The 13354-nt window shown below is 32.0% G+C and overlaps 1 protein-coding gene across 1 annotated transcript in view; it reads right to left on the minus strand.

The window, feature by feature from the left end:
* Positions 1–2087: 2087 nt before the first annotated feature.
* Positions 2088–13354, minus strand: part of PURG (purine rich element binding protein G) — a 31741-nt gene continuing 20474 nt past the window's right edge. Inside the window, 2 exon segments of the mRNA XM_081047114.1 lie at positions 2088–2301; positions 2304–2337. Coding sequence (XP_080903240.1) covers positions 2234–2301; positions 2304–2337 — 102 coding nt within the window. The 3' untranslated portion in view covers positions 2088–2233.

Consider the following 13354-nt stretch of genomic DNA (forward strand, 5'->3'; position numbering starts at 1 on the left):
GTATTACTTAAAGAGGGAGGGACTACATAATTTTCATAAATGAATCAAACTTACAAAGTGTACTCATTTTATTTGAGGTTGATGAGTTTTAAAAATAATTTCATACAGAAAAAAACTGATAAAAAATTTTGTGAGAATAAATTTTTTAGGTGGGACAAACAGGATGAACAATAATACATAAATCTAGTGAGTGTGGGGACACAATTAGAGATCTTTTCATGTAGATTAAAACGTACATTTTTTTCAAAAGCAATTTATTCTCTCATCCTTTCATAACTTAGAATTAATTTTTCTTTCAATTAACAGGCAAAAATATTACCACAGAAGTAAGATATTCTAAAATAGCCATGGGCTATTTTACCTACTTTCTCTCTCTTTTTTATTTATTTTGTAGCACATTATTTGCCAGTTTTCATAAAATGAAATGCTGTAAAGGCACTTACAAAGCTATACAGTAGAAATATCTGGGCTGTGATTTAGTAAATATTGCATTTGTTCAAGTCCTGGAGATGTCAGCCTACTATCCATATTGACTCTATGTTCTAAGCTTCATTTTCTGATATTAGAAGTTAGGCATGATTAATTAACTATTTGAGGCAAAATTACTGTACCTTACTTTCTTTATATAATAAAGAACCATTGTAGTATGGGAGTGTCATTTCAGTCATAGGACACACTAGATTAGATTGATAGGTTTGATCATCTTCTATTTGAGATCAATGATTGCTGCTTGCAGAACGTTAATAGCTGTGTTTTGATCTTTTCTTTTTAAATTTAAGATTATCTATGGGGTAGGCAAAATACCAAGGTCAGAATGTAAATTTGCACACTGCCTTAATATTGAATTTAGCTCTGGTTTAAGAGAAACAACCCTCATGAGGATAGTAACTTCACTTTTCCTAATGCTGTGATTCTTAGTGCAGATGCTAAAATTAAACACGCAGTAAGATGACTGCAGGGGTCATTATGGCATAGGATAACAGTTTTTCCTGGGAAGTTCCAATTTCATTTTTCCATCCTTATTTTCCTATGTGTGTAGTAGAACTTTTACTTTAAACGTCAGCATACAGGGGCAGCCTTTTCATTGTCATTGGAATTGCAATAAAGGTTTTGAGGCATCCCTGCTTCCACGCAAATGCTATCTCATGGCTCAGCTAGATGATAAAACTTTATTAATAAAGTATTAAGATAAACAAAGGCACTCTAATGGCACATTTTTGGTCTTCTCAACTTACTTATTTCCGGGTTTGATAGGTCTAGTTTTTACAGATCTGATCTAAACTTGATTTTAGAAGCCAGGCCAACTGAATTTAAATTCCCAAAATTACTACAATTTTGTAGGCACAAATGAAATAACAAAATAAACACATGATAAGATCAATTCTGGGTTGACCTGAGGGCCCAGTAGAACTAATCTGCTTTCTAAAAAAAATTAAATCCAAACTAATGACACATATAAACCAGTTTATTAGATTGTCAGTGATACTTTGAGACGTATTCAAGTTATTTTATTTTACTTCATATAAACAGAGGAAGGGAAGAAAGTTTTAAATTTCAAGCTTTGTTCAGCATGTGTGCAGTTAGCATCCACAGAAGCACCATTGGATATGGAAAAATTAGCACCACAGAATTTTAGGACCTAACTGTTAACATGCATCACTGAAAAACTTGGAACATGGAAATGGAAGTAGTACATGGTATGGTCTGTTATAAGCAATACAAGGCAATTTATGATTTGTTTTCATACAGTACAATACAATCACCAATCAATGAGAACCTTTTAAGTACAATACAGGACAAAAAACACTTTGTACCCTGTTAACACTAAAGCAGTTACAGATTTAAAAACATGTTTCTTGTGAGAGGCAGTGAATTGAAATTATCCCGCCTCCTCAATTTTTCAATTGAGTTATATAGTTACATGATCTCTTAAGAAAGTATTTTCAAATTTATGTCTCTCTACCTCAATGCTGACAAATGGTCTTTTGAAAACTGAAAGGCTTGATGAATCAAAAAACCAAAATAAAAAACCTGTTAGAGTTAAGAAGCACTCCAGTGTGGTGGAAGATATCCCACATAAGATCAGTTTGAAAATGATGTCAATGGTGTAGACACTTGTCTTCCCTTCCGTGGAGGAATGTCAAGTACAGAAGCCTTGCATTCGCGATGAACTTCGGTTCATTTCTTTCACCCAGTGCCTTTATTCTGAAGTGTAACATAAGAGACTTATTCCTTATTCCTCAACTGTTTTTGTAGTGTCATAGGGCTGTTCCTTATGCTGGATTTGACAACAGTGAAAAGGTTGATATTCTCTCTGGATTTAGGGTAATTTGTGAGCTAAAGAAAAAATATTAATTTAAATTTAGCATAGATGAAATTTTAAAGGGAGTTTTACTATTTTTACAGTACAAACCCATAATGAATATCATTGAAAACCTTTCTGTTAGAAAGCATGTAACAAACCCTCAATTTTAAGTTGTGTCTAGGCCAATTTTGGCATATTAGAGGATTACTGTATAAGAAATGTGCAATAAGAATAGATACAGGTATATTCAGATCTCAATGCATTGATGTCAAGGAAAATATATTTTTACTCACCAAGAGAAGAATATACCTTGAAGCATCTATGCAGACACATGAATCAATCATGTGTCTGCCCAACTTCTAATTCTGGAATAGTGATAACAGGGTCGTTTAGGAAAAAGTACTCAATTACAGTACGGCAGCAATTTTACGTTGTATGTATTTAACAGCAAAACATTTTTGAAAATAGATTCAGTACTATACGATTAAGTTTACATTTCACCATTTCTATACTTGTAATACATGCGTTTATTTGTTTTCCCAGTTTTTAAAAATCCCACTAGGACCAACATCTTTCAGAACAACAATCTAACATTAAACAAAACCTTCTAAGGAAAATATTTAGCATCACAGAAATTTAAGAAAAGTCTGTTCGCAGCATCACAAAATACTCAATAGATCTACATTTAAGATTGCTCATGCCATGACATTAACATACCTTTGGGTTAATATATCTTATTTTTAAAAGAAACAAAGAGACAAACCCAAGAATTGACATGGAATTTATCTTTAGTCTCTCCTTGGTAAGAGAAGACCTCTAATAAACTTGACTCCTTTCCGTTCTATGTAATGATAACTGTGTCTATGAAGCCGCATTTACATCTAGTAAAACATTGAAAACTAGTGATAGAAATATGGCCACCACAGAGAAAGAATTAAAGGTAAATAAAATTGTAGACAAATGTTTTTGTGTTTTTTTTTTTAAGTGAACTGCTTCCAAACAAAAAAGAAAGCAAAGTTTGTTCACTTTGAAATATTCTTCTGTTGAAATATTCTTCTTGGATAAAAGTTAGCCTATCTTTATAAATATCAAAAAGATGTAAGGTTACACTTCAAAAAAATTTAACTTTTGAAAAAAATTATCCAATGCTTTTTTTGCTGAATGAAATCCATTGTATAAATCAACTAGTAATTTTTTTGAAGAGGAAACAGCTATACACAGAAGCACATCCATGTTACCAGTTTAAACTTGATAATTCACTAGGCATGGCTAATTTGAGCATAGAAGAAACAGAACTGATTTCTTAATATTTTAGGTTTACATAAATAAAAAACTCAACTAAACAAAATTGAGTTATGACAGGCTGGCTTAATAGTTTTGATTACCCTTATATTGGACCAACATTTCAACACAGGTAGTACCAATTAAAAATAAGATTTAAAAAAATAAAAACTGTCAAAATTAGCCTTTAAATTTTACATTTTAACCTCAAATGACTGTAGACAAACTTAGACTAACAATTTTGCCATTATCACATCACTTTTGTTACTCTTGAGTTTTGTTTCTGTATTGTTCATTGTTTATATTATGTAATGCAATTTTCTGTTAAGTTAAAATAGTTTGAATTATAAGAAGCTTTAGAAAAACACATAAATAGGATAAATTTATAAAAGCATAAAGAATATTTTATGGAATTTTAGACAAATTCTATACAGATAGCTAGTTCAAAGTAATAAAGTGCCTTCATTTCCAAGTAATTAATTTTTCACTAAAATATTTTAAGGCTTTATAAGAAACTTAACATTATCAGAAGTTTGATAGTATATGGGGTTATACTATTAATTAGCATTCTTTTGTAGTCTGTTTCATTTACTCTTTTAATGCATATTAGGTAAGTTTAATAATTAGCAGCTTAAATTGATAAAATTTGAATTATAAATTCTAAATTCATTTTGTGAGGAAAGAGAAAGAAGTATAATTTCTAAATGTGGTTTGTACATAAGACTCACATTTTGCTTCTGAACAATCTAGTTTTTGTCATAATATACGGCAGCTAATGTCCCTCAAAAATTCAACAGGATATTTAATGCATGGCAAACAAGGACATCATTCATATATTCTGTTGTCTTTATATTTAAAATGATTGTGCAGCCTCAAAAAAACCTAAGATAAATTCTTTACATACAGGCACATAAATATTTTATTGCAACAGCTTATGTATAATCTGTATTGATGCCAACATCTAATGTTAAAGCATTTATATTTGTTTTCATTTTGTTTCTAATACCCATGAGTGTGTCACAGTAAAATACTGGTAACCTAATAGAAATATGTATAGTAGCCATAATCATACAGAATTCTATTTCTTCTTATCATTTCACTTTGGAGGATATGAGGGTATTTTAAGCTGTATACTTAGTTCTGTTGGCAGCTTCAGATTTTAAGATAAATTGTGACTATATGAACACCAATTTACTCAATTGATTATAATCAATAAAAACTAATTAAAGTTTTTGAATATTATCTTTCAGGAATTATTGTTGTCAGAAAATTACTAAAGTCAGGCACCAGATTAAATAGCCATGGTACCCAAAATGCTTTTCTAATTACCACTGGGTTAATTTAAAGTGTTCCTTAAATTAGAGGTTTTTGAGGTTAGGATGGAGGAGGGAAGCTAAAGCTCATTACAAACAACGGTTTAAATTAAATGTTCCACATACATAGAAACACAGGAACTACCAGTAGGTAAAAAGTGCTAGTCTTAAAATTGGTTTTGGTTTTGAATCTAAAGCCTGGTAATTCCTGGGAATTAAAAAAACAAATAAAATGGTATAAACTTTTATAATTGCACATTCCTTTACCAAAGTGCCACAAGTTACCAAAATTTTTTTTAAGTGCACATGATGCTACTTTTCATAATTTATGTCTATATAAAGTTTTACCTTTTTCATAATAGTATAGTATAGTTTCACAGATGTAGCAGAAGTATAACGAGGAAGATGAATTTTTAATTTTCTAAATACAGTATAATGTGTTTTTACAAAATGTTAGAACCTTTGTCATTATGAAGATTTAAATCCAAGTCTAGCTAGAGCATTCCCATAAAATCTGAAGATATCAGAATTTATTTGGGTGAGCTTTAGTAATACTTTGCTATGCAGTGCACAGACATCATATGCTTTTTTTTTTAAAACCATAGGTTTAGTTATCCTGTTTTAATCTGACTACGAATTATCCTTACTTACTCTCTTTAATCACTGGAGCAACAATATATGTAATAACCGAGTTTTGAAAACAGTAGTAGAACTGAGGGTTCCAGCCTTAATTGCTCATTCCTATTAAGCACATCAAAAATATTTCACGTATGGGTTATTAATTTTCATGCTTCTATCTCTTTATTCTAAGTAGAAATACTAAATGGAAATGTATAGAGATAAAATAATAAGGACAAAAGGATATTAGAGACAAAAGCACCAATACATAGAACAAATAAAATAATAAGCAGCTGTGTGGAAGTTCTCCATATTAATCAATTTGTTAAATCAGGGGAAGACAATAAAAAATGAAGATCTCTTTACTAAGTAAAAATTATATTAATGTACATTTTAAAAATAAATGACATGCACATAAGGTTAAATTTTAAATATTTTTGTTGGGTGTGATGAGGTTAAACTAGAGACATGTCTCATTATAAACTGAGACCCCCCCAAAAAATCATATTGTTCAGAGGAAAGAGAATGTAAATCATATCATCTGTCCTCTATTATGCCACAGGCTAAACATTATTACCTCATTTAATTAGGGCGAAAAACATAAAAGAGCTAATGTTAAAACTAGGATTAGTTCATAGTCATGTAACATTAAATGACTATAAAAAAGGAACCCCTTCTTTTTCCAATAGTTTGAGAATCTCAATCTTGGGTATAATGTATGACTATATAAAAGCACACGAAAGAAATGCCCAATTCTATAAATTCTTCATCTTCTGAGCATGTAGAATGGGATACAAATTGGCATCCTAGTTCTCTGAGAGAATCAACAAACTTTAAAAACATAAGTAAAATCAGAAAGGATCAGGCATGATAAATCATTGATGAACCTTCTTACAGTTTCTAAGTATGAAAGTATAATCCCTTGTTGGTGAGTAATATAGTCTTGGATAGTGGCAGCGTTTAAAAATTGTTAGAGATAAATACGGTAAACAAACATTGACAGGCAGATTGTTAATAGAAGCTGCAGACATGTGGAAACTACACATTATATTTGATATTCCATCTATATTTAGCTCATATAATATCCCAAAATATGATTTTACAATCTCTCTTGCTAATAGATATTTTCTTGATTTTGCAAAAGGCGGGCAATTCTGTTTACCTAATTTAGCTTTTCCTTGGTAACAGTCCTATAGTGATGACATAAATACAGCACATACCTCTGAGAACTGTTTCTACTGTATAATTTAATGTTGTATGCTATTATTCAGCTCTTTTATAGCACTTTTCATTTCCAGAATGCCCCACAATTAGTTATGATAAATATTTCTCATTGTCTCTCCATGAGGAAGGCAAAGATAATAAATTGCTTCTGCAGTGGTGGAGCTACAAAGGGTTTTAAAAGATCTTGTATATCTTTTCTGCTCTGTAGGCAGTTATCTAGCATTGCCGTATGCTAAGTATCTACCGTGTTTCCCTGAAAATAAGACCGGGTCTTATATTAAGGTTTGCTCCAAAGGATGCATTAGGGCTTATGTTCAGGGGATGTCATCCTGAAAAATCATGCTAGGGCTTCTTTTCAGGGAAACACGGTATACCACATGCTTCTTGGAGCCAAAGACTAGATCTTATTGTCTGCTGTATATCCAGACATAGCAGAGTGTTTAGCTTATGCTGTATGCAAAATAAAATCTGTTGATTTAATGAGAAATGGGATTGAGAAAACAGCCCCCCCAACGGAAAAGCTGTGCTTGCCTGCTTTTACTTCTCCACTAGAGTAGGGTAGGTGACATTACTTCTCCTATATAATAGGGTAGTATTACTGACTCTTAAATCATGATGGCAAAGCCCACATGGTATGTGTCCTCCAGACTGCCAGTGACTTGATGGACTGTTACTACAACTACTTCTAAAATTTTGAAATACTCACCTTTCCTTTTGCCAAGTATTTAAAGGTTGTGCTTCAGCATATGATACACTATTCTTTTCTTAAATTAATTCAGGCATAAAGAACAAAGGAAATAATCCTCATAGGTATAATCATTAGCATGATTATGGAAACTATCAGAAGGGAATGAAGACACTTATACATATAAAGCAAAAGGAATTGGGGACTAGTGGATCTTAAATATTTTTGGAAATTAGTGCAGAAAAGTGAAGAGCCTTGAAAAAGTGATTTTAGTGAACTATGTGAATGCTGAGGTTAAACTAGATTATGTCAAAGTCTCCTCCAGCTCTAAAATTCTATATTGTGCTAACTGCTTCCTCTTCTGATAAGATGGGTATCTGCACAATATTCAAAGTATATTTTTTTCAGACTTTTTTTTTTAATTTTAATTTTTGTGTTTTTAGGAGGGTGCAGCTCACAGCGGCCCATGAGGGGATTGAACTGGCAACCCTGGCACCGTCAGCACCACGCTCTAACCAACTGAGCTACCTGGCCACCCACAAAGCATATTTTATTTTTAAGAAACAAGGATAGTTAAACTCAAAATGTTTGATGTTTTGGAACTTTTGAACAATGGTGAATATTAAAGTTTTCTTTAAAACACCATTACTTCTTTTGCAACAATACCATGTAAAGCCTTTCAAATCCTGAATAAATCTACTTAAATTATTTCAAAATAATGTGGATGTTATAAAACTTCATATTGTCAGCATATTGTCCTACTACTTTACATGAACGTGTCCCTTAAAGCACAGGTCTTACATTCAGGACCTTATTTCCAATTTCAAAGGGAAGAAGGTGAAATTATTTCTGGTAAAAATTAGAGTTCTGATGTTAAATACATCAGTGGAAAAACAAATGATCATCACATTAAATTTTAATTTAAACTGTTATACGTTAGTAAAAAACAGAACTATTAATTAGAACATTTTGACTGAGAAGCAACAAAAACATTATCAATTCCCAAACTAGGAAGCAAAAATCTAATTTTTATTAGCCAGAACCATAAATACATGGGACGAGGAAAGATGATTTACTATCAGCCTTAATTTCTGCTAAGCTATTACTTTTCAAAATCCTTCAAGCAGTGTGTATCAACTGGCAATCAAACTTATACCCTTCTAATATTAAACTGGTATCATTACTCATACTCAACTAGGAACAATGGCCATAGTCTCATTTTTCCACATGGCAACAAACATTATCAACAATTAATTGAAATTAATTACACTAAAATGATAAACTGCTTAAAGAATTCCTGTATACTGCTCAAAAGTGGTTAAATATCTTTATAATAGAACACACATCCTTGAAGCTTAGTATGGTAGCACTGCCAGTCCTCTTTATGGGTTAAATTATACTAAAGAGATTCTCTTGGTAGTTTAAACGTAACTTCCTATTTAGAAGAAATAAGACTTAAGCCAAATTCTACACTAAAGTAGGTCATATTAAAGGGAAGTTTCAGAAGTTTTTGAATTATCAGAATGAAATATGAACATGGTAAAATAATTTAGGAACTATGGAGAAAAATAAGTCTGAGAAGGAAGAAGGAAGTATGTGTTTTTAGTGGTACTCAGAAAGTCAAAAGAAATGAGAAAGTAAGCGGATGAGGGATTCAAAGAATGGGAATAATCTGAAAATGTATTAATATTCTCTCAGTAATCTGGCAAATTTATTTCATTTCCATAAAACTGATACACGCTCTGTAGTCCCATACGGTTATTCTTTCCTTTGCTGAATAGTTATATAAACATTGAAATGACCTGCAACTTTCCATAAAGTTAAGAAAGTGCCAGTTGGGTATGCCTATAGTATATAACATAGTGTTCTGGGATCTCTTGGTGGTTCAGCAGCTTCTTATTTTAGAATCTTAAAAGGTGGAGATGGTAAAAATTGGGATGGACTAGCCAAAGGCCAGCTCAATCCTCTCCCGTGATTAGTTATGTCAAAATTCAGGTTCCTTTTTGGTAAGGACAGAATTATCTTGCAAAAGGCAACAGCAGCTAGTAAGAATTCACCCTTTGATTTATTTATTGGTACATATTTTACTATGGCTCACAGAATCATGGTATAATCTTTGCTTAAATTTATTGCCACTCTCCAGAATCTCAATGAATCTTTGCTTAAAATCGCAAAATTTAAGCAAAAATTTAGCAAAAATACAATCTGGATGTTGCATTCATTGTATCTACTCTCCTTTCATTTATATAAATTATGGATCAGAGTGAATGTCTGGATCCACTAACTTAATAAGGTCTGTTATATAATTTTAAGAGTACATAAATGCTACTGAAGTTATCACCATCATAAGAAGTATATCCTCACCTGAAATTATTTTCACATTTACTTTCCAAGGTCAAAGCAGAAATATAAAGTGAAAGAAGCAATAACAAGTCTGTGGCCATTGCAGTTGCTGAAGTGCACTTGCCCAGGACCTCTGTTTTTAATAGAATAATTTAGTCTCCCAAAAGAGTACCTCTTGATACATATAACATTAATTAAGGTGGGAAGAGTTGTTTGAATGCTAGGAGTACTGTATTGAATATTAATATTAGAGGTTATTTCGTCCCCTCAATTATTAGTACCTATAGGTTTGCTGCTATGATTTAGTAGTAGTATGTGTCAATTAAGATACTCAGTGAAGATTTGCTTATTTCTTGCCTGTTTTTAAAAAAGTACCATCAGCAATAAAAAGGAACTATCTACTGATAAACTCAACAACGTGATCTTAAAACAGGCTGAGTGAAAGAAGCCAAAAACAAAAAAATTCATGTTCATTTCAATGAAATTTCAGAATAGAAAAAACTAACCTGTGGTGACAGAAATTAATCAGATGAGTGATTGCTTTTGGAAGTTGGGATGGGGGAGGGTGGGAATATTTACTGGGAAAGGGACATGGGAATTTTCTGGGGTGGGAAAAATGTTCTGTGTCTTGATATTCATCAAAACTGATTGAATGGTATATTAAGATCTGAGTATTTCACTTTATGTAAATTATATCTTAATTAAAATGTTAAAAAGCATTACTACTAAACACAATATTCTTGCTCAAGCATTAGAGGTTGGGTGGCATTTTTCTTTTTTTCATGTCAAAACTTCTCTCTTCATACTGTCCCATAGAGAGTAACAGATCGATCCTAGAATAGGATCCATGGCTTCTATGTACAGAGCACATGGATTTTATATAAGGGCACTGAACCAAAACAGGTTTTTTATCACTGAAAAAAAAGAAGACAAATTCTTTTTTGGACCATGTTAAATGTATCCATTCTAAGAAACGCTGTAAAACATCTTATGTTTAAAAAGTACACTAGTTTCCCAAGTCTGATTTATCTTTGTGAAAATATTAGTTTATAAAACCATAAAATTAATTAAAAACTTGGCTCAAATGCTATTTAAAAGTGATCATGGCAAATGTCCTTTACTTTTTTTGGGGTTCTCCAAGGATGGGTAGATACCGTGGAGTAAGTAATACACCACTAGTATTGGAAGGAGACTGATTAACTTAAAACATTTAGGTGGAAGGAAATAAAGTTTTACCTTATGCTACTTACTTGGTGCATCATCAACTGTATATATGGTATATCACATTTTTAAACCATTTTGAATGCTAGTAATTGGGTCCTATTTTATAATGGCTACCTTTCCATTTCAAATCTAAGGGGCCATGTGCTCATGAGTTTTAAAGGGGTTACATTCAGAGTCAAAATATCCAGTGAATTCCCAATTTCCTACTAAAATAACTTTATTATACTATCTGAGAATTCTAAAAATACATAAGTGAAAAACAATACTACTGGTTCTGGGAAGAAAATAGTAATATCCTGAACAGAGCTTATCTCCAAATAATGACAAGTATTCATGGGCAACATTAAAACTGTAATAAAAAGTCAGGTAATTATTTCTCCAATGTATTTCTGTTTGTAATTCTAATTCACACCCACCAATGGTTTATGCTGTTGTAAATGCACATTTCATACAAAGACATCTTAAATGACATATAATTTTACTATTCTTCATCACCTCCACCTGAAATTAGAGGGGGGAAAAAAAAAGTAAAAGTAAGCAATTTCCCTAGCACAATGCCTGGCCTGTGGGAAGAAACTCATAAGTATTTGTTGAATAAATAAATGAATGCTTTCATTTCCCTCAAATTGCCGTTTCCTACCTCAAATATTGGCTTCTTACTGCACATTAAAAATTCAGTATGATTGAAAAGGAAAAGCATAGGCACATCCTTAATTAGCAAAAAAAGCAATGCTCTGAAAGTATTAAGCCACATATCATTACTGTTGCTACTGCTATTATGACATAAAAATCACATAAATGTAAATCAACACAATTGTAAAATAACAATGAACTGACACAAGATAACCTATACTTTTAGCTATACATTATTAAAAAAACCTCAGTGACATTAAAGGACATTGTTTCCTTCTCCAGAGTGAACAATAAAAACTTACGTAATTAATAGAAAGGATTGTTGTGAGATGTTTCATGTAAACATATCTGAGATAGTGAGAGGTTTAAAAGATTTGTAAGTACCCAAGGAAAACAGAATACCAAGTGCTAGAAAAAAATATAGTTCAAGATTATATGAAATGAGGAAAAGCTCAGTATCAAGATGATCTGTAGGAGCCTCTATGACAGTAACTGGGCCCTAAATTTTAATGGTTCTTTACCATCGTGAAACCAAGGGGTAAGGTGTGTATCAACTATGAGAAAGCTATTTTTTTCAGAGTCAAAATGACCTACAAACATAATCTTGTAATAATGTTTTCAACTTTAAAATAAACAGATGAGAAAACTCTTCTAGCTAAGAGAAAACAAATATTCTGAATGAATCCCAAGTACTATCTCCCACTCATTTTCAAGCAAAGTAATAGAGAAGTAGACATTGAATTGTGGAAAGACCATTTAATAAAGTCCAGTTCAGGCTCTGAAATGACTAGTTAAATGATTTTGAACAAGTCACATGACATCTTTAATATTTTCTCATGTTATAAAATGAGAGTGTTACATCACTCCAACGGCTCCTTCAGGGAAAAAACAACAACAAAAAATCAGCAAAGTTGATGGCAGATTTAGACAAGAAAATCTTAAGTTGTCAAGTCATTATAAAGACCTACACCAATATTAGGAAACAGGTGAATGTAATCCTTTTAGTAGTGGGGAAATTGGTCTTTAAATCATGCAAAATGCCTAATGATCATCTTTTTTAAAAAAAGAAACAAAGCAGTTCAGGTTTTCTCCAGCAATGAAAGTATGCTTTACTATTTCCGAGTCTGTGCACAGCTTATTTCTTTTTTTCTTTTTTTTTTTTTTTAAGGAGGGCGCAGCTTACAGTGGCCCGTGCGGGGATCGAACCTGATACCTTGGTGTTAAGAGCACCTCGCTCTAACCAACTGAGCTAACTGGCCACCCCCTTATTTATTTTCTTAATGGTGACTTTTGATGAGCAGAGATTTTTAGTTTTGATGAAGGCTAATTTATAATATTTTTTCCGTTTATAAAAGTTGGTGTTTTTGTTTCCTGTCCAAGAAATTTCTGCTTAAGCAGTTGTGTTGTTTCATATTTAACAGAAAACAGTTTCAAAGGATTATAACTAACTCAACTCCCTTGCTATACCTGAGAGTTTCTGTGGTAAAAGAAGGCTCCTTTTCAATTTTGCGTAATTTGGTTATACCTTCTAGGCAATGATATATTTTATGGGTTGGGAAAAATAATGGTGTTATTAATATTTATTAAATGCTTATTATGTGACAGAAACTGTTAACAGCTTCATGCATCCTAAGACATTTAATTTTCTTTGAGAATTCTTGTTGACTCTAGGTTCTGTGAGGGGAAGGAACAGTATCTGTTTTGTTACTGATACATTCTCTGGCCCTA

Source organism: Rhinolophus hipposideros (assembly GCF_964194185.1).
Source record: "Rhinolophus hipposideros genome assembly, chromosome: 4".
NCBI classification, from domain to species: domain Eukaryota; kingdom Metazoa; phylum Chordata; class Mammalia; order Chiroptera; family Rhinolophidae; genus Rhinolophus; species Rhinolophus hipposideros.